Here is a 27,409-nt window from a genome sequence, read left to right as displayed (position 1 = left end):
GTGTGTTGTATTCTTTTAAGACTGATTTGTATTCACTGTATATTATATTGGGATTTGATTGTCATTTGTCAGTTTTCAACTTGCATAACTATCTAATACAAGCTTAATAAACCAGTCCCTGCATTGCTTGCACCTTAAATCAACAGTAAGTTTATTTTTAAAGTGATCTTGTGTTATAATATGTAGCACTAGTTTCTTTACTGCAATGGGCCCACCTATTTAACCAATTGGTCCCATGATTCCAGCCTGTGTTTATTATTTTACTCATGCACATGTATTGCTTTAGTTCCGGTAATTTCTTTTTTACCATGTATACTGAATATTGGCGATTCTTACAGGTTTGGATCTTGGTAAACTTTCTGTGTCCTGTTATTACTTTGCATTAGAGCTAACATTTCCTTTTCTGCATTCAGTTTGTGTCTGTACAAATAATAGTAATGGCTTGTTTGTGTCTACAGGTGTCCTTTTGAATGAAAAATCGGAGTCACAGACTACTTGCCACGCGAAAGTGTCAGGGCTGGAGCGAAGCCAAGAGTTGAACACGGAACTAGTATACATCCCTCCTGTGCATAGTCCACAGCCACCTCCTGTTGCTATTGTCACATCTGCCTCCTCCACGCCAGCCTCTAGTACCCGGGCCAGTCCTCTAGTGAAGAAAGAACCAACCCTTGTGGCCCCTGCTCCACCACGGCTCACGCCACAACCCCAGCCTCGTCCTCAGTCTCGTCCACTGTCTCAACCTCAGTTGTTACCCCTTGAACTCCGAACTCAGAGTCATATTCCTTCACACCTCAACTATCCCGTGCATCAGCAGCTGCCACAGAACGGAATAACCAGCATCAGGTAATTGTTTGGGGAGCTCTATGCTGTAGTTGTAAAATTGGTGCATGTAAAGTTTCTCACCTGTCTCTTCAAAGTACTGCATATTTCTGCTAATGAAAGAGAAATGCATTAATGATAAGTATGTAGAATATAATCCAAGCAATATATATGTTGTGATAAGTAACTTTAGAATAATAACTTTCGGCATTGATACCTTTTGAGCCGTGTAAAGCACATCATCCATATTGTACATGGTTGTTATAGCTGAATCATTTTCCTTTCTCTTTTATGTTCTCCACTACACAGTCGGAGCAGCAGTGCTAGCAGTGCAGCAAGTATCAGCCTCCCCAAGCACCTTCCGCCTTCCCCCCAGATTCCTTCTCATCACCCACCTGGAACGGGTCTGGCCCTCTCTCTCTCCAACCTTAGTAATCCGCACTTTGCTATCAGATCTCAAGCTCAGCACCATCCGACCATGTTTGCTACCCCTCCCACGCTGCCACCTCCACTGTCTTTACCTACTAACACCCTTGTAATTCCCAGCCACCCTGCTGGAGCAGGCTATTCAGGTAAGTACCTCTGCTGCTGTGTGCTTGTACTGTCTTTATAAGAAGGTTAATTCACTATTCACCGCTTGATCAGATAAGGCAGACCTTTAGAAACTATTTTGATGCACTAAACATTTATTTGCCTATAGCTTTTATAGTTTAAATAAAGTTCTTGTAGGTCTGTCCTCCACCAGATTAAATGTTTAAATCTCCCATAATTGGGGTACCTTGAATTTAATCAGACAGAGTTATTAAATATGACATTAGAAATGCTAAAACACTTGATAATTTACATTTGCAATTCCCTCTGCAGAAGTGCTATTCTTATAGTCTATTCCCATTTGGTGGTGTTGATTTAAATGTGCCTTTTGTTTTAAGTTAGTAAAGTGCCCTGAACTAGTTTGTAGACTGCAGGGACATAGAGAGTCTGTGAGATGTGTCAATGGCACTTACACCACGCAATGAGGCTCTGTAATATCAAACAATAACACAAACTGCAGATGTTACACTTGGAGGGAAGTGTAAATGGATTTAAAAGCTTAAAGTATGTTTAAGGGGTTTCTTTTTCGCATAATACGTAGAATGATGGGATTTGCATATATTTTATTTACATATCAAGAAACTTGTTTACTCACAGGAGCATTTTTTAATCAATGTGCATGCACTTCCTGATTTGTTATTATTGATATTATTTTACACATTTTGTGTTGTGGCATGTAATATTTCTTTCCATTTAGTACTTACTCCACAAAACGTATTACACATGCTAACTTTAACTGCCACTTATTAAATGTAGTGTCGAACAGTATCCTCCCTGGGATTAATATTTCCTAATTTGATAGCCATTGACCAGGCCAGTATTTGGGAAGAGGGTTGGGATAGTTGGGTATGGCTTGTTATATTGCATTATAAAAAGCCCCATTGTGTTTTCTCCTGAGATGACTCATGGTGTTCTTTCTTGTCTCTAGATACCAGCCTGTTGATAGTCAACCAACCAATCATGTATTGCCAGTCTCATTCGGGAATTTTGATTGGTGCTTGTTCACAGGCGGCATCTCTCTTACCTCCACCAATGAGTCCTCACGTAGAAAACCACCACAGCATGACCTGCAGAAACAGGGAATGCCAGGTGAATATCTGCGCTTTTTTCTTCTATGTGTTTGGGGAAACTGATGGGCCGATGGGCCTCTGTGTCTTTTTTTTGTCTCTCTTTCTCTTCTAGATCACGAACTTCTCAGACAGGAGCTGAATAATCGTTTTTTGGTTCAGACCTCGGACCGGTCAGGTGCCCCCCTCGGCTCTGTGCCACTGCTGAGGGCGGAATTTCACCAGCACCAACACACGCACCAACACATGCATCAGCACACATTTACCCCCTTCACATCCAGCCTACCCCCGACGCAGCTTATGCCGCCAAATGCACCCCCCATGGTGCGTAACTCAGCTCGAAATGTGAGGATAAGTAGAGCACTTAAGTCCAAATCCACTTCCCTCCCCCTCCACTTTGCTTATCTTTGGGAAATTAGGCCCTTTTTGGGTCTGCACATTATTTTTCTCCACCTGATGTCTGGTCTTTGAAGTGAACAGAATTTGACGTTTGCATGATTTTAACACTTTTTTTTCCCACAAAGGGGGGATTGACTTGTATATTTGTCACTGTAATCATGTTTTCTATGTTCATTGTAATTGTGCTTGGTTAGAGATGGTGGTATTTTTGCAATACCTGTACCAGTTAATAGTCATTAAGACTTTTTAATGTCTGCAAGTTGAAATCTCCCAAGTTTTGAAAGGGACTAGAGTGAAGTGGTTACATAGGTTTTATTTGTATGATAACTTTCATGTTGTTGCCTGTATGGTTTTTCTCTATTAAAACATCTTTTTTACTCTAAACATAAAAGCTATCCAGGCAATTCACCCAGGGTGACTTTTAAACCACTGAGAGATACTTGCATCTAGTGAGACTTTGCCTTACCATTATTATGATTACTACAGGAATGCCAGAGGGATTTGCAGTGCTTTGAAATGCGCAGTAAGCTCACCTGGCATCTGTCATAGGAACATCCTGTATCATTTGAAATGCACTAGATAAATGTTCTGTGTTTGTATCTTAGACATACTATATAACTGATTAGTTGGAGGTGGAGATTTTTACACTATCCTGTTAAGGCAATATAGTACTGTATGTCCCACTGAACATGAAAGTGTTGGGAAAAAAACTGTTTAGCAGAATATTGGGCTACAGTGGCATATTAAAGTCACCAATGATTGACATTATTGCCATCACCTAAATTTCTTTTATAAATCTGATATTGTTGGCAGCAAAAAAATGAATGTAAATGCTGCTGCCATAACTTTGCAACAATGTACCCATTTGCTATTGTTTTCTCTTCCGTTTTAGTTTGACAAGTACGCTCCCAAGTTAGACAACTCTTATTTTCGTCATTCCAGTGTGAGTTTGTCTTTTTGCAGCAGCCCCATAGTGCTTGCACCCTGCTTTTAAAGCTTATTTACTGTACTGTATCCGTGGTTTTCCATATTTTTGATTACGTGAATCGCACTTCCCACTGCCAGGGGGCAAACATCTGTGATTGGCACAACAAGGCACTACAGGCCACTATGATACTGAACCTACCCAAAGCTCAATCCTGCACTGGTCATAAACAGCCTCTGTGGGATAATCTGATCACATTTGTTTGAACTCTTTCTTATGACAATTGATTGCTACACATGTTTCTTTTACAGACTATATAGAATAGGAATGTCCAACCAGAATCCCACAGACTGATCTTAATATAAATAAACACCCCAGCAAAGCCCACTTTTCTTTAGAGTCAAGGAAAAACCTGAAGTTAGAGATTGCCAATCTAGAATGAGGGTCACATTGTTATCCAGGTTTCTATTTTGTTCTAAGCTTTTGGTTTTAATTGATAGAAACCATTATTTATTAATATGTAGAGTCCATCACTTTTATTACAGAAACCCAACTATAAGTGATGGTTATTTGTTTTCACAACTTTTCTTAATGTTAGTATCAGAGAAAGCTGAATGCCAAGTAGGGATTTTTGCTCCATGTTTATTTTTCAAAATAAATGGCTTGCTTATGTAAGTGTTTCCAATATAAGTGTTTGCTCTGCTTCTGATTCATTTATAGGACCATTAACCTACAAAATAAGTTGGCTTGTTAGAATGAAAAGTTTGATATTTGAAATTAAGCTGATCAGACTGTACAGCAGGCTTCCTGCATGCATTCATTTTGTTGTACCAGAAATAGGTGAACATGACAGCAATAAGCTACACAGCAAATGTAACTAAAATTGCTCAAGTTCCGTCAAGGTATGGGAACTTACGCATATAAACTTGTAAATATCAGTTTTAATAGATATTTTTTTATGGACAGCTTGATTTTGGGTTCACTGGTCCTTTTTAAATGGTCTGGTATGATTCCTTTACATTTTATTGTGCCTAATTTTCTTGCTGTGCAATATGGGGTGCAAATCGTTTGCAGATTAATAATACACCGACATTGAATTATTTCTAAGTAGCTCATTCTTCCTAATATGCAAAGAATAATCTGTCGTATTCCGACAACTAACATCAGTCACCATTAAACCATTGTTAAGAGAAGTATTGTAATCTTTAAAGAGCTATTACATTAGATATCTATTGTGAATACAATAACATAACACTGTTCTTACCAAAAAAAAAAAATCCAAAATATTAGATAAGACATTTAAGGGAATTTTAAATTAGCCCGGAACGGTCGCAACGGTAACATTGCAGATCTCTTTTCGCCCCCATAGGGTTGCAAGGAGACATCTGTGATGGTGAGGAGCCGCAATGTTCGGTTATGGAATATGCCCCTTAGGGTTTATATACATGGAAGGTTGAGACTGCGGCTGCAATGGTATTTTGATGGGAGCCAAACTGACTTCCTTGAAAGTGGAACCTCAGTGACTGGCTTCATGGCAAGGAGAATTGTGGGGCATGGAGGCCATGTGCACCATATTTCAATCGCTCATTGTCTCAGGTCTGTGTGGGCACCATATGGTGAAGAGAAAGTGTCTCCAAATGTTACAGGTGCTCAACCGCCTATGTGTACAAGCCCTAAATGGCATTTCATATCCTCAATACTCATACTAGTGATGGTAAGAGCTATACACTCCAGATAATGACATAAGCTTGTAATTGAGCAAACGATTTGGAGATCACATAAATTGCTTGCTTTAATTTGCCTGGTTACTTTCAGCACATTTTGGTTGGAAAGGGGCTGCACATCTTCTGCTATTTTCCTTGTTCTGTGAAACCTGTGTTGATACCAATAAAAAAATATTAATACTCTTCTTTCTTTTCTTTTTTTTTTCAGTTCTTTCCAACATACACTTCTCCTATGCCAGGAATGCCGCCAATGCTTCCACATTCAGGTCCTTTTAGTTCTCTACAGGGAGCTTTTCAGCCTAAGGTAAGCAGTGTAGAGGTGTACACAACTATACATTACTATATTTACATCTCAACTTCATTGTTTTTATCACCTTGACCTTAATCCACACTGTCAGTGTCACAATATTCAAGTGTAATTTACAGAATTTAAACATAAATTTGTTATCAATACATACACATTTTTTTTCCTTGCTTCTTATACTTGCTGTGCTACAAACAAGAAGTCTTGTAGATTGTTGTTATCATTAATAGTGACTTGAGCAAGAGAGCTCAAAAAGTGAGCTCTATCTTCTGTGTGAGGCTGGGTTAGCCTGCCTATGTTTTCCAAACCAGTAAGGCAGAAAAGCATTAACTTCATTATAGTATCCCTCGTTCATAAGTATTATTGAATTTATGGCGCCTACTAGTTTGTTTGTTTTTCTATAGAGTCAAGTTTGGCAACTCAAGTGTACTTTGGGTTTTTAAAGAGGACTTTTACACGGATTATTCTGTTGCTGTGCCCCTGAATCTGACCCTATCTTTCCTTAATCTCCTTCAACTAAATTACCACTGTAAGTGGCAGACCTATTACGTTTATATACGTGGGGTTTTACATTACCCAAATTACATTATATGAGGGAAGTTTTATACCTCAAATAACAATCATTAGAAAACTAGAACACAAGCACAATATCTTAGGTGTCTACAGTTAAAACTAACCAATTTCTGAAAAACGCTCTACATTTTCTTAATGTCACCGATAAGCTTTTTTTTTATCAAAGCTTTTGTGGCCTTAAATCAAATTTAGGAAATGTTGCTGTTACACCTCCAGTGGCCCAGGACACACAGCACATTTCTGTTGTCCTCACGCACCCAAGGTTCCACAAACTGCACTCCATACACCAAATGGGGAGAGTTGGCACTTTCCCAGCTTACCAATTTCAGTGCCTATTTATGGACTTTCTGCTCTACCTAAAGTGATGAATATTTTTATTCATCATGAAAGAATGGCTGTAAAACATGTGTTGGGCAGGGAGACCAATGATGAGTAGCAATGTCCGAGATTTCGGCTTCAAATTGGATTGGTGTTCCTGCTTCGCTCCCCTACAAAACATTACATAGACTAGCCACAGAACTTAGGGGAAAATAGTTGCACGGAGCAGCCCCCTGGCTTTTGGGAGGGGGGGCTTTAAAGCTCTGCATTCTTCTTAGGTTTTGCAGCTTTAAAATGGACTTTCGCTTTAGTGTGGACTTTTGACACCTTTATTTTGTCACTCTCTGCAAAATTTAAAATTAAATGGAGATGTTGGTGCGTTAAACGTGTAAAAATAGTAGCCCTCTGCCTCCCATTCACCATGGAACATAGTCTGCCCAGTTACTGTAAATACATGTATTCTGCCACAATTTTGCCCTACTTAAGGACTGGAATTTGTTTGCAATGGTCATTTGCTTTGACTTGAATTTGATGGTGTTAGTGCTTCTTTTCTGACAGTTCTCAGTCTATTTGAATAATAACGGTTCAGCTCTTTGGTAGAATCACCACCAGTGGGAATAGACTAAAGTGAATACACATTTGCCTGCCAAAGGTTTTCAACTCCAAGTACTGGGCATGATATCACTGTAAAACACCGCAGGGACGTCAATAACTTGATCTTGACATCATTTAGAACATGGCAGGGACCAAACGTCAACTAGCAATGTGTGTTTTAAATATTAGTTTCATAATGAACAAAAAAATGTATTTTTTTTTCCCCACCCCTACAGACCTCAAATACCATTGATGTCACAAGCAGGCCTGGTGCAGTACATCACACCCTCCTACAGAAAACGCCTGGGGTTTGTACATGTTTATGCTCCTATGGAACATATCTTATGTCATTTATGCATTTTTCATTTATTTTTTTGCTTTACAAGCTAAATGTGTTTACATTTTGAAAAATAGATTGTTTATCGTTTTTATTTGGATGATCATAAGATTATTTAAGGAATACTGTACCACCACAAATTGTCTATATGTGCTATTGTAAAACATAGTCCACTCCTGTCCATTATTCTGTATAATATTTTAGCAGAAGATACTGATTAACATGGTTGTCTTAATCGGAATGGTTACACAGATAAAGAGGCATCCTAATTATGCAATTATTGCAGATGTGCCTTTGGTGAGGAGCATTGTACTGACTGATATCTCTGCTTCCCTTGCAGGTAACTGATCCATACAGGACATCAGTAAGAGTAAGTGTACCACACATAAGAAAAATCCATTTCAATATGAGTATTTGTTTAGTATTAAATTCAACATTAATATTAATTAATGCCACACTCTCCTTCTCTTACCTCTGTCCCTTGAGATAAACCTAGTCATAGTTTGTACTGCACTGCTAATCACTAGTAACCCGGTTACTGCTGGATGACAAACTGCAGTATGCATCACTAGATATTTAGCCCCAGATCTACATCCAGATATTCCCACTACACAATGCACTAGTCCAAGGCAGAATAAATCACTGGATAATAAGGGACATCTATGAAATCTGGTGCACTGATCTGCTGCTGTACATGACATGGCCACTAGACTTTTTCACAATAACATAATCCGCAGCACAATCAGACTTATTTTCTAAAGTGCAATAGAAAATCATGAAATCTGGTTGTGGACCTGGATTACGGCACCTATAGTGATATTACTTGTGCTCTGGTTTTCATACATGCTCCCCTAGTCATTTTTTAGTTCCTCTGTATTCAGGTTGGAGAATAACTTGGCAAAATACAGGTTCTCCTTAAGTGAAAGATTATCTTGTGACCTTTACACATTGAGAAGCATGAAATCTTTTACATTTATAAAATATTTCAATATATATTAAAGCAGCAATCCCATATAGACTTTTTCTTTAAATAGCAAGTAAAGTGCCTTTTAAGCTTGAACCAGATGGTCATTTTCTTAACTGTCCTCATATAAATAATGTCTCTAGAGGGTAGACAAGTATGGCTGCTAGACTCTCAACATGTCATGTGATGGCAGAGGGGAGAGAAGGAAGAGAAGTATTTTACAGTGCGCAGAGTATGTTAAAGTCTCTCTGCTCACTCCATTGTGTGTCATTGGACTGGTTGCCATGGTAGTCACATAACACTGCAGAATCTAAATATAAATCATTAGTAGCAGTCTGAAGAAACAAACTAAGGAAAATTGTAATTACCAGCATCATCTTATAGCCTTCCACAGTGTTTTATGTAACGCAACAAAAAATACAACTATATTTTTTCATGGGATTGCTGCTTTAACTGGATGAATGTAAGAAATTTGTTCTATTTGTGAATATTGCCATGCAACTAGATTTGGTACTGTGGAGAATAATTAACCATAGGTCTTTCATACTGGGCATATTCTATTTTAGTTCTAATTTCATTATGAGACATAGTTGTAAAACTTCATTCCCAAATGAAATTGAGTTAGTCTAAAAAAAATAAAATAAAATCAATATCAACCTACCCTGGTAAGGGACAGTCACAAATTATTAGATTTTATTCCATTTAAAGCTTCAGGTTTTTTTGTGATTGCTTTAGTTACATTTATTCCATTTTGAGGGCCCATTGACCTACTTGGGGCCCTAAGCCTTTCCAGTACTCACTTCCATTTCCCTTGCTTTTGCAGAAACCAGGCAAGTGGTGTGCAGTACATGTCCAGATAGCTTGGCAAATCTACCACCATCAGCAGAAGATGAAGGTAAAAGCCATGTGTTAGGATCTCTGGTTCCAAGGTGTCTTGTGATGGCTAGTAAAAATAAACCCTTTGTATTTATTCCCATTGCTTGGAGGCAATATCACAGGTGCCAAATATTAAATATTGGTGCAACACGTCACTTTCACTTCTAATGACAGTCACACAAATCAGTTTGGATGTGTGGCAGAAGCTATTAAGGTCCAATGATTTTATACAGGGTTTTATCTAGTCAAAATTGCTATATTATAGTGCATCGTGGTGTTCCTAAAACACCTACAGAATAATACTGTAGTTTGCAGAATTATCCAATGTCTATCAATTCAGCAGAGTCAGTTGAAGGGTAAGACCAGTGAGGCAGTTGTCCCAGGTCCCAAGCTTTTGTGAGGAGGAAGGAGATTCAAACCTCTTATATCCGAGAAAACACAGCCGTTACTGCCTGGTTATGTAAACAAAGGCGGGGATTCTCAACATTTTTTAAACCAAGAATGTTTGTTTTATAAGTTTGTGAAAATGAGTTTACGATGTTTTTTGAGATTGATAAAACTTCCTTTTGATAAACATTCCAAGTATAATTTTACTTGGCTTTTATAAGCAGAATTGGACAAAAAAATATATACTTTTAGATTATTCAAACTGTAACATTTCCATGCAGTTAGTGTGCACTTGAAAGATACCTTAAATTTCTTTTTTTAGCTATTACCAATTATGTTTGTGTACCAAATTTGGGTAGTTTAGTAAAGGTTAGCGAAATCTAGACTTAAACTGCATGGGCGATTTTTAATCTCTGCTATTGAATCTCATGAGATTAATTACTTGGAAAACACTGGGCTAATTTGTGCGATTAATCACCTGAGATTAAGCTCTCTGAAATCGTATTACACAGATCAAAGTAGCATTTCTTTACCTCAGTTGCCTGGAAAAAAAAGTAAGAGTGAGTAAGTCATCGCTCATTCCGTTATATTCAATGGACGTGATTGATTAATCACTTAAATTGCGGTATTGGACCATCAGGCTATGACCCCACTACACAGCAATTAAAAATTGTAGTTTAGCCCTTGGAGGGGGCTAGGGTGTGTGTGTGTGTGTGTGTGTGTGTGTGTGTTCAGTTCTTTCATTGTTTATATTTTTGGTCAGTTTTTCTCCGTGTGTGTCCTCTTATGGGTCAGAATAGGCCGTGTAGGATTACAAGAAAGAGGGTTTTTGTTTGTTGCGTCTTTTCTCTACTAGTTTTAGCCAGTCTGGATATTGGCAAAATCAGCAGCGCCTATATGCATAACACATGTCCTTGGATGCAGAAGTGAGAGTCTGCATATACTGTAGCCATGATTAAGTAGGCACGAACCGCCTAAAGGATTTCCTGGCTATGCGGAACGGTCATTATGGCGGCTTAGATAATGCCTCCTTCCTTCCCTGGAAATTTTTGATCAGAGGTAGTGAAGTGGTCAAGAACAAGAGAGTTTGTTGAGTTTGCATATATAGAAAATATTACCTTGTTGGTGGAAGGTTGCATTTAGTGAAATCCTTCCTACTTGTTCATGAGTCTTAGTTTCATAGCTCTGGTGTACCGGTAGTTTTTGGACCCCATATTGACAGCCCTGGAACTTACAGTAGAACTGGGTGCTTTGTATAGAATGACAACTGTTTAAGGTATTTATTGGATTCCAACTTTGTTTCATCCAATTTCTGTAGTTATTGTGTTGTACTATGTGGAATCATTGCTGACTACCAAGAATCTAATTATAATAAATGGCTTAAAGAGAATAACCCAGATAATGAGGGAGCAGAGCCTCAGACCATGATGGCGTATGTGGATGCAGTGGTGGGCACACTTTGTAATGAAGCAGCTCTCATGAATCAGTAACCTTTTCATGCGGCCACCGAGGCAATCAGGCCTGACAGTAATGTTACTCAAAAAGATCTGTGGCTCAAATGATTTTCCGAGGGTGCACACATTCTTTAACCCCTGCAGCCCATATATAGTATAATAATTTGGATGTCACATTTTTGTTTAGCAACCATTCTTCTAGCATAGACGTAACTGTTGCAGCAGCAGGAGTAACACTTAAGGGAGGGGATTTAATTGTGCGCAAAGTCTTGTCAGAACCTGACGTAATTGGGCTCTACCGGATGTTACCGTACTAAAACATTGAAAATCAGCAAACTTGTACTTACCCAGAAGTGAACATCACAGAAGGTTCCGATGGGACTTGGCACACAGTTGAATATCCTCCTTAGAATGAGTTGTAAACATTTCCATCACTTAACAGTGTACAGACAGCAGTATTAGGAAATTAGACTAAAAAGAGGTAAGAGAAGGCAAGGATGTGGAAAGTAATTTAAGCTTTTTTTCTTGGCCTAAGTTTTAATTAATCTGCTGCTTTGCAAACAAATCCAGAATGGAATCAGTAATTTGCTAAGATTAATTTTGCAAAATATTAGTATGATTGGGTAAGGTTACTCTGTATAGTTGTTTCTAAGAGCTCTCTTTTTTTGTTACTTTTAGGCTAGTGCCACACAGGCAGTTTTCATGCTAGCGCTTTTTTTCAGCTTTGGACGTAGCTGAAAGTCAAAGTCATGCTAATTTTTAGTTTATTTTTGTTGCAACTGGTATAGCATCGCGCTTAATACCTCACATGAAGAAGTAATTTCCTGTGATGTGAAAAAGCAAATAAATATATATATATATATATATATATATATATATATATATATATATATATATATATATATATATATATATATAACTGAGTGCTTAAAACTCTGTGTGACAGGGTTTGCTCGGGTACAATGGATTTCAGTTGGAGAACGGTTTTATCGAGTGTTTTGGACCCTTATCCAACATGGAACGGTTTACATTTTAAAAACAACTCGACCAGTTTAAAGTGCTTGTGTGGCAGCCTCACCATTATTACCCATCTAAATGAATTACATTTGGAGCAATTAGACGCTGTACTTTAAACGTGGCATTTAAAGCTCCCGTGTGACACCACCTGTTAGGGTTTAGCTGAATGTTTCAGAATGGAGTTAGTTTTGATGTTCAGAAGTGGACTTGGTAGCCATTAATGGTCCTCAGCAATATTAATAATATATTTGAAGCATGTCTGTTGGAATAATTCTTGTGAGCTCTTGTGCTATCTCTGTTTTCTATAACAGATGCAGATGGATCCCCACAAGCTGGACATTTGTGGCAAACTTGACCTATTCAGCAGGCCGCCTGCCCCCGGAGTCTTTCCAGGATTTCCTTACCCACATGATTTAGCCAGACCTCTATTCTCCAGCACCGGTAAGTCAAATAATTTACAAGTCTTTTTCAAACTATGCGGCTTTAACCTGTACTACTGAAACGTTTTGCCAGTAGCAAGTCGTGTGGAGTGACATGCCTGCAGTCAAAGAAGAAATCATGACATTATTTTTGTAACATGGTGGTGTAGCCAGACATACTATAGTATGGGAGAAGGATATATTGATAGTTCTCAACAGGCAACTGACCAGTGGGGACAGCAAACAGCACATGGTATGTTGTCAAGGGAAAGATTTGGTGTGACTGCAAGATGTTCAAAGACAATTAACTGATTGTTTTCCTCTTTATGCAAATGTTACTATATTTGGAGTAGTTTATTATATGTAAGTGCATAGTATATGTTTGTGCTTTTATTATGTATACTAAAGGAGACACAAAAACAGCAACTCACAAATATTATCCTCTATCCTATTGTGCTGCCAGATATTTAAACAGGTTCTTAACCTTTTTCTGCCCAGCACCCAAATTGAATGGTTCTGTGTTTTTTTCACAACATTACACCGATATCTCAACAGGCAACATAAATATTATATGACTTGCACTCAGCTATATATATTCTTCTAAATCACTGTTTTATGTATGTAAAAGATGCAGCGAAGTTAAATAATGCCTTTGGTATTCTAGCAGACAGTACAAGAAAGGGAGGGACATGTTTTATAATATTTTTTTTATGAATTGTATGTGTGTTAGTAACACAAAATGGCAATTAAGATTTTACCCCAATTGTACTATTAATATTATAGTATTCAAAACAACATGACATTATAAATCTAATATAATTATTACTTTCATTTTATTTCCTTGAAAAACCCCATGCCAGCCGTAACATAAGGGATAACTCCTTAGTCAGCTGAGTAAAGACAAGACAAACATATGCCCCCGAATGTATATATGTATTTATGTAACTCCTCCCTAAAAAGCATAAAGAGGGAACACAGATGGAAATATCCAGCTATCATGGAACCTTTCAAAGAAATAGAAGAATTATTACTGTTCATTTATTTCCTTTTCAAAACTCCGTGTCAGCCATAACGTATGGGATGTACCCAAGCAATATATGACCAGGGTGGGTTACCATAATTAACAGTAGTAGAGAAAAGTATTGCAACAAACACATTTTTTCATTGAAACATTGTCTAAAGGATTTTCCTTCCAAAGTGAGCTTCAGCAGAATAGATTGCATCTAGAAGGTGATATCTGGCACAAGTATAAAGCCATGACCACCCTGCTGCTTTGCTTAAATGATCTGCTGAGGCCTGAGCTCTTCGTGCCTAGGAGATCGTCACCCCCCTTGTATAATTTGCCCTAACAACTTTTGGCACCTCACATCCATTTCTCTTGTAAATCTGCACAATGACCTCATGATCCATCTTACAAGAGTATGTTTAGATGGAGCATATCCTTGATGGGGTCCTGTAGGCAGAATATAGAGTTGGATCAGCCTTTTTGAGATATTTCTTTCTGGAAAAGTAAGTTTAAATTGCTCAGACAAGTTCTAAGGTGTGTAATTGTTCTGCTCTCTCGTTAGTTGGTTGTGGATAGAGGGAAGGAATTATAATTTCCTTTTTGATATAAAAAGTGGAAACTGATATTATACGTTTGGAAGCACAAACCTCCACGAATAGCCAGCTCTCGGATGTATTTGCCTAAACAACAGGGAGGTTTGCCATTACTAGACTTGTACAGATACCATGCGGCTTACTTACTTTCTCGGCTTCGTGACTGGTCCCTTCCGATGCACCAAAAACCATGGGTAGACCTGGAGAAAGCTCTTAACCCACATTTTCCATTGGCAGATTTGATCTGGGTTCCAAAAAATTGGCGCCCTGTAAATGCCCAATTACCAAAGACAACTAGGGACTCCCTGGTGGTGTGGGACAAAGTGTTAAAGGCCAATTCTATGACTCTGGTCCCGACCAAAAATATCTCCTTAGCTGCAGTGGCTAAATTAATTCCCAATTTAAATCTCAGCCCATGGGTATCAAACGGAATAACTTCATTCTCTGAATTACTAGACGATCAGAGTTTACTATCTTTTACACAAATAAAGGAAAGATTTCACCTCCCTTCACAGGAATTTTATAAATACCTGCAGCCAGGGCCGGATTAACCATAGGGCTAACTGGGCTACAGCCCAGGGGCCTATGGCATCCAGGGGGCCCTTGATGAAAGTGCTCAGCAGCAGTATTGCCCCCGGCGCGATTAGTGCTGCTGAGCACTTTCACTGCGGTCCTTCTCCGGCACGCTGTAGTCTCCTTACTGAGGAGATCTCGTAAGTCTTACTCTCACGAGATCTCCTCAGTAAAGAGTGTATAGCGTGCCGGAGAAGGAGGTAAGTACCGGGGGGGGGCAGCTCGGATCACAGGGGGTGGGGGGGGGGGCGCTTGCAGCTCGGATCATGGGGGGGGGGCCCTCACGGGGGAATGGAGGCCCCCTTAGCCCAGGGGCCTCCATTCCCTTAATTTGGCTCTGCCTGCAGCTCAGACACTGGTTTAATTCCCTTCCCAGACTAGGTCTACCCATTACAACACCACCGCCCTTGCTGTTCACTAAATTAACAAAAGGAGATAATAGAGCCAGCATTACCTTCTGGTACCGCTATACTCTCCCCTCTATATCAGAAAATAAAACTAAAATACAATTGCAGTGGGAATCTGACCTTCACCTAGAGTTGGAAAGTGAAGAATGGGAAGCCATTTTCACAAACTCGTTCCGAATGTCCAAATGTATAAATCACACAGAAATGATGATAAAATTAATTAATAGATTGTATCTTACCCCAACTAGACTTCATAAAATGTGGCCTTCCCAGTCAAAACTTTGCTGGCGGCAATGCAATATACCAGGGGATTTGATACATATATTCTGGAACTGTCCCCATATACAGTCGTTCTGGGTACAAATTTTCCAGTTAGCCAATAAGGTTACTAGACAAAATCTCTCTCCTACCCCGGAGGTTGCGTTACTGCAACATTAGCCCCCCCTCAGTTTCCATCACATGCTAAATATGTCTTTAGTCATATTCTGATTGCCGCAAGAGCCTCCTTAGCTCAAGGTTGGAAGTCACCACAGATACCCTTGATATCGAAAGTAGTGGCCAAGGTGCAATTCAGCTTTGAAATGGAGACAGAGGGGATGCCCTTATTCCACTGCCACCTCGTCCCCGATAATGAAGTGGTTCAGCTGGCATGTGTATGTTACGGACGGAGAGGGAGCGCGTCCAAATCGAATAGACTCTGATTTACTACCTGCATCTCCTACACTTAGCGAAGTTCTCCAAGGTTCCTATTAGTAGTTCCCTGGTGACCATTCGACCAGCGTAACTTTCACGAATTGGAAGGGAACCTATTGGGTTCCCTCCCTCATGTGTTCAATATGGTTTAATAGCAGAATTGTTTAATGTGTTACCCCCCACTATGTACCCCCCTCAACCCTTCCCCCCTTTTATTTTTGTGTCCTTTCCTTACCCCACATCCCTTTCTACTTTCTATACCCCATAATTTTTGAAAAATTAATAATAAAAATACTATTGAAGTTAAAAAGTGGAAACTATCTTAGGTAGAAAAGTAGAATTGGTTCACAGCACCAGTTTAGAAAAAGTTCCTTACCATAGCGCATTTAGTTCTTCCATTTAACGGGCAGATGTGACAGGTACCAGAAATATCAATCTAAGGGGCATATTCAATTAACTTCCAGCCACGCACATAAAGTGCAATTATGGTACCGCCACATCGTAGAAATCTGCGGTATCGGAAAGGAGGCGGCCACGCGTAGCCGCAATCCCCGAAGCTAATTGAATATGCTCCTCAATGTCAGCCCCTTGAGGGATACTTCGTGCAAGGCATCAAGTGCCTTATTAAGGTCCCAAGGTGTTAAAAAAAGAAATGTTTGATATGAAGTATAATTTTAGTGTTTCAAAAAATTAGTTCATTAGATGCCAACCTTGAATTTAGAAATGTGCGAGAGCTGAACTTTCCGGGTAGTGAGAGCAGGACTGAGCTAACCATCCTCAAGAAAGTCTCACGTTTGTGTAATGGTAGCAGAAACCAGGTTCAAATGAATTAGTTTTGCACCACAGAATGAATGTCTTCCAGATCATATAATAGATTGAAGAAGAAGTTTGTCTTCTGGTTTTCAGAAGTATCTAAATTACTTTGAGCGACCGTTGCCAAGATGTAAACGAGTCTCAGACATTCTCCATTTCATGCAAAGACAAGCTCTCTGGGTTGGAATGTTGAATTGGTCACTGAAGTAGAATGTCTGACCTGGCCCGTAGAGGCCAAGGTTGTTCCAGGAGCATTATCCAAGCTACTGCAAACTACAGGCGGCATGGACAAAATTTGAACTACCACTATTACTTCTGCTGTTTCTTTCTTGATCTTCTAGCATGTGGGCAATGAGAGCAAAGGGAAAGACATACCCTAGTTCCATGGAATTGACAAAGCATATATTCCATTTGTTCTGGTATTGTGACGAGAGTAGGCCACCATCGGGTCTATTTGAGGGATCCCGAATTTCTGTACTAGTACTACTTATGCTCCTCAATGGACTTCATGACACCTGAGAGTCTGCTGTCATTTGTTTTTAACCTGCTACATGTAGCGCAGAAAGTGAAAATTTCCTTTTGCCCGGTTCATGACTGTCTGTACACATCCTGATCTTCTTATTTCACCATGGTGGTTTATGAAAGCAACTACAGTCCGGTTGTTGTCAAAAATCTTTACATGTCTGTGTCTTAGGAGGGCGTGAAAGTGCTGAATCTCATGCTATTACTGCTCTCCATAGTAGAAAATAATTTGAATGACACCCAGTTCATGTAGTGAAAAGATAAAATGACTCTTAAGTACCAATACCCGATTCCATTGGTTTGCTGTAGGGATATTGTGATGTAGCCGGCCTCGTTGCTGTGACAGCCAGAGCTTTGGTCACTAGAGTGCAGTTGAGGTTAACGTCCCCAGCTCTAGTGATTTTTACTGACATGATTAGCAGTAGTGGAAATACTTCCTGATATGTCCAATGGACTGAGATACAAATGTAGCCAGCAGGCATGGTGTCTCAACACAGGAGAAGATTCATTTATTAATCATAAAGCCAACAGTTCTGTGAGGAAGGTCCCATAGAGGCCACAATGTCAACATTACGACATATTCTTCATACGTTCATAGAGCAATGCCACCTATCTGCAGGCCATATAAAGGTGGTCTTGTCTTTCTACATTCTCCTGTCTTTTGTGGTCTCTGAATGAAAAACTGTTTTTTAGCTACACTGCTTCTTAATGGGCTAAAATCACATAAATTATATCCTTTTAAAATAGATACTTTTGTTGAGTACAGCAGTTACTAAGAATTTATTTAATGAATAGTGCCTAAAAATCCAAGCGCAAATAGTGTTTTTGTGCTATGAAAAATGATATAATATCATGGGAGCTTAGTCTTCTCTGTTGTATGACAAACTGAACAATCCCCTAAGAAGTGTAGACAAATCTCCAATAGTATTACTCATAAATCAAACGTGTATAACAGGTGACAAACATAAAAAAATACTTGTACTTTAGTTGGAGATGTATCATCTTCTCTTCTGTATCATTCGTCAATTCACAAAGTAATAAACGTGTGAAAAAAAAGCAAACATAGCGTTATACTATAATAAAAACACAAACTATTCCACATCAAAAACTTGTGTTCTTTGTGATAGTCAAATGCTTCTGGGATTCCTTCCCCCCCATAGGGAGTGCACTTACAAAAACAATGTGTTTTCTGTGCTTATCAAAATACCTCCTTGAATCTATGAAATGTGATTTTCACCTTCACCACCAAACTCCCATTGTGGGTACACTTACAAACTGTAAAATTATTGAGCTCGTTGTATTTTGAACATTTTCCAGTATCCAGGTTCCAGTCATTTGAAGAATTTATTTGTTATTGGACAGCTCTTGTTTTGTAGCGTGTTCAAAGCAAAATTGTCAATGTACAGGTAAAAACAAGGCTTCCTATTTAGGAGGGCAGAGACATCCCAGCATCAATCAGAATAAATAAAGTGCCTTCCGCACAGTATCTGTGTCATCCTTCTCTCCTTATCAGACAGTAATGTCACAGCATGAACCATCGCTTTGGCTGAGCTCCCTTGTTACTTACGGGTGCGCCATCTATCTCCAGGCTCGCCGTCTGTAAGATGGATGTGCAGCCGCTTGAGAATTGTTTCATTTAATAAGCACAAGACAGCTCTAAGGGCTCTGCTGCCGTCTTCATTTGGAGAAGGCTTATTTTATTCTTTTCCACAACACTTTAGTTAGCAGTGTTTGGAAGAGCTCCTTGCACTGAACAAATCCCCATTATTATTCGTCTAAAATGTTCATGGAGCGGAAATAACCATCTTCCGGTGCAGACACCACTCACTGACGTGGAAGGCGGTTCATTGAATTGTAGAGTATTTGTAATGCAAAGATGAACTGTCCGGTTAAATAAAATGTGCTACTATATAGAAAATATAAAAATAAAATGCAATGATTACATCCAGGTACATGTTTGTGTAAAGCCCTGTGCTTTTACCTTACTTACACCTATATATGACATGTTGTTGTTTATATGTCACGTCCTAAATACTGGTTTACCCATCTTGTCTATATGTTTTAAAAACACTAGCTACAGGTATATACAGCATGATTCTGTATTGGTAACTAAATACAATCCACTTTGCAGTCTAACACTGGCTAGTAAGCTGGGTGGAATATTAACCCTGTGTATGGAAGTGTAAGGAATGATCAGTTCACTGGGACCTGAAGTTGTGGTGTTAATGCAGCAATATGTCCTTTCTCTCCAGGTCCAACACATCCTGGAGCATCACCATTTGGACCTTCTCCACATCATAGTGGTTTCCTGCCCACAAGCCATCTGGCTGGTAAGTGTAAGTAATCTCTCCTCATTGTCACATAAGTTGTTGCTGATTGGTCAGCATGGCTTAGTTGGTGGAAGGGAAGGCAGGAGAGAGAACTTCAAGGTGTAGGACTCAGGAGACGCCAGAGCCCCTTCACTTTACAGCCTGTATTCTGTTACCCAGCAGACTGTGCTGCCAGCTCCTCCACCATTAGCAGAGGTCACTGATTTACACTTCCTATACAGTTGCTGTAGTCCTTCATTTACCAGTAATAAATGCAGTAATGAGATTACATTACAGGTTTACATGTCTCGTTCAGTGTTAAAAAAAAAATAAAAAATAATAATTTGCAAATTCTTCCCATATTCCAGTGTTAGATCCTCCTTGGGTGTGCTGTTGGCACAGACCTGGGCACTTTCTATAGCTACCTAATACTATTTAACAATGTTTGAATGGTTTGTTCTATCAGTACTTAATGTTTTATTTTAAGGGATTTATTTTACAGTCAAAAACTATTACAGCTGCACAGTACAAGCTGTTTAATTATTAGACCTGACTGCCAGCCAACTGTATGTATTTATCTTCAATGACAGACAAGCCCACACTACTGAACATTGTGAAATATTGCACACATTTTATATGATATTGGTGGATATTGGATTCCATAATCCCTGCCTACATTAGCCTGTTCTATTCCCTAAATAAAATCCCATATTATAATTACATCCCTGTTATGGCTGTGCAGCTGTAGCTGTCAAATAGCTGAATCATCAGTCGCTGCACACTGTCTTATAAGTGAGCGGGACTAACCCAGATCCCCGACAACAGGACATAGAGGGAGGGTCAGGAGCGCGTTTCATTCTCCAGTGCTCTTGGATAAACGCCTCTTCAATCCCTGTTTGCCTTTCCAGATCCATTTAGCAGGTCAAGCAGCTTCAGCGGCCTGGGGAACTTAGGCAGCAATGCCTTTGGAGGATTAGCCAGTCATGCTCTAAGTAAGTACTGGCTGAGGGTTTTGCAGTCAATTGTAAATTAGGCCGGGCACAACAGTATAAATCCTTGTATTTTGATTGGTCAGCTGTCGCCCCAGGGAAGATGAGTAGTAATCATTTTTTGGGTCACTTGTGCACCTTTTTATTTGCATATCCGCTGAAGTGCTGCAAGGCAATTCCAAATGTGCTTTGGTGGCAGTGGTGCTGTGCTTGTGATTTTCATATTAGTGCAGCCGGGGAAGCACTGATGCTGATCTTTATTACACGCATTTCAGGGTAAAGGTGTATAAATCCCTCTAACTGTGAAGCTCACCTGCTGAGCAGTGCAGGGAGAAGAAGGTGTGACTTTGGAAGCAGCAGTGCCTTTTCTTTATCATTAGGCTGCATTTCATGTATAACCTCTGGGAAAGGAAATGTATGTCTATATGTGCAAGATACATAAGAACTGTCCACCACCGACATTCAGCTTGCCAATTTCTTTGGTTTATTTCTGTATAAAAGAGTAATTTAAGAAGCTCATACAGACAATGAAAAAGCATATGTACGCTGCTCATAGACTACATGTGGACTGGATGTTAAAAACAAAACATTATAGTTATTAGGGTTACATAGTTGAGCACTTTTATTTAATTTCCAACAGAGCACACCTGGTGGCACTGCTGCTTTTAGGCCACACTGTTCTAAATCATGTTCCTCCTTAGATCATAATGGAATCTGTTTCCATACCTACACAGCTCACGGCAGTTTGTTCGCTCACAAAGAAAGCCCCACTCTCCAGAGCTTCACAAGCCCCCACGAGCCCTGGAACAGGCTTCATCGGACTCCACCATCTTTCCCAACCCCTCCTCAGTGGTCAAAAGTTGGAGACCCCGAGAGAAGTTCCTCTGTGACCAACCACGACAGAGACAGGGAGGATAAGAGGGAACTGTGTCACACAAAGGATGAAAGAGACAAAGAGAGGTTGGTACCACATCACAATAAGTGTTTTCTACTACATTCAGTTTGTACATGGTATATTATCATTTTAGAACCCTATTTGTAAATGCAATGGGCACCTATCAGTGTGCTTAGTCCTATACATAATTGTTGCCACCTTTGTGTCATCATTTGTAAAAAGTGTTTTTACACAGCTGCAGGTTATAAATGCCCATGCTGACAGTGCAGAAAGAATCCACATGGACAAAGCTCTACATTGAGGATGAAATTAGCTTTGAATGTCTTAGAACAGTAGCATGGTTATTGCAACCGTTTAGGAGACTCAGAAAAGGTCATGAAACTCATGAAAGGCTAAACTTAATCTCTGGATAATCTGAGCAATTTTATTTTAACATGGAATTCACAAATGTTTTACAATTTATCGACTTGATCTTTTTAAAAGTAGTCTGGTGCTTATTATTTGCCAGAATGATTATCTTCTCCCATGATTGCTGATTTTTTTTTTTTATGTGCTTTTTTTTTTTTTGCATCGATTTTTCTTCTTTTTAGGAATATTTTAAAGTTTCTAGATAAGATAAAACATGAGTTGTTGTATTTTCTTTTCCATTTTCTTTAATTTTGTGACTTTTGCATCTCACCTAATCTCTAGTGTCTCTAAATGCTGCTATAAAACTATAGCTCGTATTGATGTCCCCAGTTAATCTGCTTGTGATGAAAGTAATAATTAAGAGCATCTAATTCTAGAGTTTAGATTTTGAGTGATAACAGCTCTAATTTGAATTTGAGATTTATATATACCCAATAGTATAAGTAGGTATGACACAACGGGCACCAAGAGACTCAACCTAGATTTAGTGAGAATCCAAATTGCAATGCTTTATCATATAGAAAAAATTGCGGTAAAAATATGCACCAATAAAATGTAGAATATAGAATTTTCTGTAAATTGACATCTGCATGGTGCATTAAACTTATGTGTGTGTGTATGTAAATGGCTGTTTAATTCTTTCATTTCTCCTTTCAGCATTTGTGGCTTAACTATAAGCCATCTCTAAATTGCCAGTAGCTACGACTAATAATTTAATTGACACCATTTGTACTAAGCATCCTGTCCTCTTTCACTTAGGGACATCCTGGACAAGAGCCGACATCATTCTAACAGATCTTCTCCCGCATCAGCCCCAGTCAGCCACCAAATAAGTAACCTTATCCGCAGCAACAGCCAGACTTCCAGTGATTCCCTGAGACCCAGCAGTCGGGGGGACAGGTCCAAAGATATTGAGCGGGAAAATTCTGAGCGGTTACGTGAAGCACCATCCACAGAGCACAAGATCAAGGAGAGCCGATCCCCAGTAAAAGACCCCTCAATTCATGATAAAAGGACGATTGAGGATGGCAGCAAGCCGGTTATCCAGTCTGTATCACCGTATGGTAAACCAGTTCTAAGTGAGAGTTTAAAACTGAGCAACTTGGTAGGGAAAGACAGTGAACGGAAGTCTGAGCTGCCAGCTGATCTCCAAAAAATCAAAAGTGATGTAAAAGTTAAGGAGGAACGCAAGGAGGATTCAGATGTGTTGGTAGTGAGTTCAGAGCCTCCTCTTCCGGTCAGGACAATGGAACATCAACCACATCCACCCCCGGCTTCCTTGCATGGGTTATCTTTGCACCATACAATGGCGGCATCCATGCCTCTTCAAATGGCTAGTGTCCACCAAATGAATAACTTGAATATGTTGGACCGCAGTAGGGTGATGACCCCACTTATGGGTATGAGCCCTCTTGCTGGCAGAGAAAGGCTTCAACATGGGGGTTTTGCATGGGACCCAGTTCGAGATCCATTACGTGATGCTTACCGCAACCTGGACTTGCAGCGGCGGATGGATTTCCACCTGCGTGCTGATGGCATGCATAGATACTCTGCATCAGCTGCTGCCAGCTTCTATGATCATGAACGATCATACCGGGACCGTGAGCCACATGATTACAGCCATGAACAGCTTTTGGAGGCAAGGAGGGAACAGGAACGGTTACGGCATGCAGATGAGAGGGAGAGAGAACGCCTGCACCTAAGGGAGGAGATAGAAAGGGCACGCATGCACCATCTCCACTCTTCCCCACTAGAGAGCCATCTGGCACACATGCCCTCCTTCATGCCACACTTGAGCAGTGTGCCCTATCCTAGACTCAGCCCTTCAAGCGCCATGCACAATGGGATCCTAAACCGGACCCCACCTACAGCGGCACTGAGTGCACCCCCACCTTTAGTGCCAGCCAGCAACACAAGGCCCGCCTCTCCCCGCAGGACTAATCCCCTCACAAGTTCAGAAACACGGGACTTCTCACCCTCCAGAAATCCTAAAGAGGTTGAGGCTCGATAGTCTGCTGCTTTACAAAAAAAAAAAAAAGACCCACAGGAATCAAATACCATGAATTTTAAACTTGTCTTGTATATAAAATCTTTTACGAAGTGCACTGCTCAAAACCTTCTCTTTCCTCCTCCTCCTGTTTTTGTAAATGTACATTTGTAGGCTAAGCACACTTTTTCCTTTAGCCAGGGGGACAGTTCAGGGGTGATAAATGTTCCAACCTGGAAACCAAGGGTTCCTCTCTTAAGGTCTCTGGTCATGTGACTATTTTTTGACTTGGGCTGCTCAGTAGCCAGTGGGGCGGGTTTAGTGAGGGAGGGAGTTTTTAAATGGATTTTTGTAGTTTTTACAGTATTTTGTTTTTCGCTACGGTGTTCTTAGTCTCTTCCAAAAAAAAAAAAATTACCTTTTCTTTAATTTTATATTAGTTGCATTTGCCTCTGGTGAGGGAAAAATAAGTAAATCTGATCTTTCCATAAAATAACATAAGGGTTTCAGCCCCTTCTTTACGGGAGGTATTCTTGACACATAGCAATGCATATTTATACCTACAATTTGTTGAGGACACCTCCAGCACTGAAGGGTAGCAATGATATTCTATGGATTTTTTTCTTTATTCTACAGCTAACAGATCAACAATCTTGCTATCATTTTTGAACAGAAATCACAGATCTATTATTAAAATAATAAGATTAATGTACAAAACAGTTGCTTTTTTTGCCTTATTTTATCATAATTTTTATTGTTTTCTGCTTTTTCTGGAACATACAAAGATTCTTGCAGGATTGTATATATTCATTTAACAGGTTACTATGCCTTCTATGAAATGGATCAGACTTTATGGTTCCACATGCGAACAGAATACATGGATTTCAAGGATCACACTTGCCGTTTTGTTAACACCTTGTCATTTTACTATGCAATCTGTGTGAGGCGGCTCCTGGAAGAGGGCATTCTACTATCTGTCCGAATTCTGCCCTATTAACCCTGTACACATGCCATATACCCCCTCCCTTACTTCTTTTCAAAAATATTAAGGGCACACGTTGACTTGGAACACTGGAAGAGCCACAACCCATCAAGCAGAGTTGGTGTTTCAGATGCAGGGGGCAGTAACAGGACTGAAGCATCATCTTCCCTTATCGTTATTGGAAAGGTGGCGGGTGGCTTCCACCTTTAATTGTCACCTAAAGCAGGCCAGCAGATGGACCTGATTATTTTTTCCTTGTGAACCCTTTGTGCTTTGTACCTGTGCAGTGTTCTCATTGAAATCTGTAAACAAGAGCTGTAGAATCTTAGGAGTACACAAAAGAAAATCACACATATAATATGAAAAAAATGTTACTAATCATGAGCAGCAATCTTTTGGTCCTTTTCCCTTTTTTTCTCCCCTCCACAAACATGATCCTGAAGTTTGTTTACATTGTCTCTTGTTTTATCATACTTAAACATTGACATTGTTTTATGTTACACATAACCTGCCAGATTGTTTAACTATTCCACAGAAGAAAGATGCGCACAGATATGCTATTTGACTGCAATTTTAGGGTATTTTCACACAGGCATCATTGGACTATGTAGTTTCTAAGTTTTATCCATGTAATGTACGTGGAGGCTAAACAGAAATTTTTGCTATAAACTTAAGATTTGGTTCTTGAACTTTTCTATGTGGAACCTGCTCACACGTAATTTATTTTTTGTGATATGCCGGTGTTAAAATATCGTAGTAAGACACGCCATCATCATAAAAGTTCAATCTATGCTGTGGGGATACTTCTTTAACCCTAAACCCTTATAACACAGCCAGCTTGTCATGTCCTGACATACTGATAGGGACTCACTGGGAACATTTGCTTTTATGCTTTGTGCTCTTCACACAAAAGATGCATTTTTAGTATGTTCTGTTTTGCTGCTACACTTGTGCGAAAAGCCTGTGAGCATCAATGATCCTTACACAGCGGACTGTTTTCTGTATGTCATTGAAACCACAACAGACCTCACATGAACCAGATCCGCTGTGTGAACTGTGATATTCTGAGACACTTGCCTGTGTGTGTGTATATGTGTGTGTGTGTGTATATATGTATGTGTATATATGTGTATATATATATATATATATATATATATATATTCACACATACATACATATCCACACCACAGGGACAGTTCTCGGTGTCGCAGTACCCAGAGTACAGCACTCCCTCCTTCCACACACCCTCCTTCCACACACACTTCCACCTCTGCCTTGACTGTAACCTGGTGTGGGTGTGTTTCTTACATTGTCAGTCACATTTGCAAAGCATTATTTGTCCCCTAGTTAGTGCAGAGTCCACTCTGATAACAGGTGTATCAGTGGTGACATCATATAGGCTGTATGACAATGTCTGCTGAAGAGTCTTGAGGAAAACCAGGCATAGGCTGAGAGCTGTATGCTGTTACTGACTACTCTCCAGTAGCCAACTGGTGAAGGGTGACTGCTGCAGTTGAGCAGGCAGGTTCTCCCGATGCTGGTCTGCTTTATCCAGGAGTGGTACTGGAATACAGAGGAGATTCTGTACATTTAATTGCTCAGTCCATACCCACCTATACAGTTTACATGAATTTGTTCACATGGAACAACGTAGTGTACAATGTTTACTTCATGAAATCTGATCGCAGTGTAAATACATTCAGTAACTACTCCTGTTTCAGCATAGTACAAAAAATATATCAAAAAAAAACTCCAGAACCCATAAATGGGTATCTACCTTTGGTGCCAAGATGTATTCATTCCAGACAGCTTTGTAGGTATATATCCTACATGATTTGCTATGGTTACCCAACATGGGACATATACACTGCAACCAGGCGCATATTCAGTGTCACTTTTCGTTCTTTAGCCCCTCCACTAATGACATTTACACAATACTTATATTAGCACTTGATCCCTGGGCCAGCTGTCGATCAATGAGGCCTGGAGCAGAACATGTGTGCACCTCTTCCCTTACAGAGATGTCTGGATAAGGTTTTATGCAGTCCATCCTATGAACTTTGAAATTCGAGAGCTAGAATGAAAGTCCCATCTGCAAGTATAAAATACTGAGCAATTCTCTGTTGTCCACTGTACATCCATTAACAACTTCATTAATTTACCTAATTTATGGTTTTCTGGACTATGGAAATAACTGCAGGAGGTTATTTTAAAATATGAATTTCAATAGCTTAATGCACAAACAGAACAGGTGTCTATGTGGCATGTAAAATATCCTCACAGTCTTTTTGCAGAGATTATAAAATGAAATTAACCAAAACATTCTGACAAATGTTCACAAAAAATACAATAATTGTGGCTCACGTGGTATTCAATTTGGATAGTATCTTCTTACTTAGTCACTATAAAAGTAATCACCCTATTGATTCTTTCTGCATTTTATTTTATTACATTATTGAATCAA

The 27,409-nt window shown here is 39.5% G+C and overlaps 1 protein-coding gene across 16 annotated transcripts in view; it reads left to right on the top strand.

The window, feature by feature from the left end:
- Window positions 1-24,680, top strand: part of FBRSL1 (fibrosin like 1) — a 382,122-nt gene extending 357,442 nt beyond the window's left edge. For 6 of the 16 annotated variants that reach the window (XM_075217007.1, XM_075217057.1, XM_075217006.1 and 3 more), the window contains 13 exons: window positions 459-843; window positions 1,129-1,391; window positions 2,593-2,822; window positions 3,769-3,819; window positions 5,734-5,829; window positions 7,551-7,622; window positions 7,992-8,021; window positions 9,439-9,510; window positions 12,661-12,790; window positions 19,628-19,711; window positions 20,593-20,676; window positions 21,375-21,633; window positions 22,736-24,680. In XM_075217007.1, coding sequence (XP_075073108.1) covers window positions 459-843; window positions 1,129-1,391; window positions 2,593-2,822; window positions 3,769-3,819; window positions 5,734-5,829; window positions 7,551-7,622; window positions 7,992-8,021; window positions 9,439-9,510; window positions 12,661-12,790; window positions 19,628-19,711; window positions 20,593-20,676; window positions 21,375-21,633; window positions 22,736-23,987 — 3,008 coding nt within the window. In that variant the 3' untranslated portion in view covers window positions 23,988-24,680. Of the gene's footprint in view, window positions 1-458; window positions 844-1,128; window positions 1,392-2,338; window positions 2,500-2,592; window positions 2,823-3,768; window positions 3,820-5,733; window positions 5,830-7,550; window positions 7,623-7,991; window positions 8,022-9,438; window positions 9,511-12,660; window positions 12,791-19,627; window positions 19,712-20,592; window positions 20,677-21,374; window positions 21,634-22,735 lie in introns of all 16 variants that reach the window. The other 10 variants (XM_075217042.1, XM_075217066.1, XM_075217033.1 and 7 more) reach the window with 10 other exon arrangements.
- The last annotated feature ends 2,729 nt before the right edge of the window (window positions 24,681-27,409 follow it).

Source organism: Mixophyes fleayi, chromosome 1 (assembly GCF_038048845.1).
Source record: "Mixophyes fleayi isolate aMixFle1 chromosome 1, aMixFle1.hap1, whole genome shotgun sequence".
Lineage (NCBI taxonomy): Eukaryota > Metazoa > Chordata > Amphibia > Anura > Limnodynastidae > Mixophyes > Mixophyes fleayi.
The sequence above is the reverse complement of the archived record's forward strand: the minus strand, read 5'-3'. Positions and strand labels throughout refer to the sequence as shown.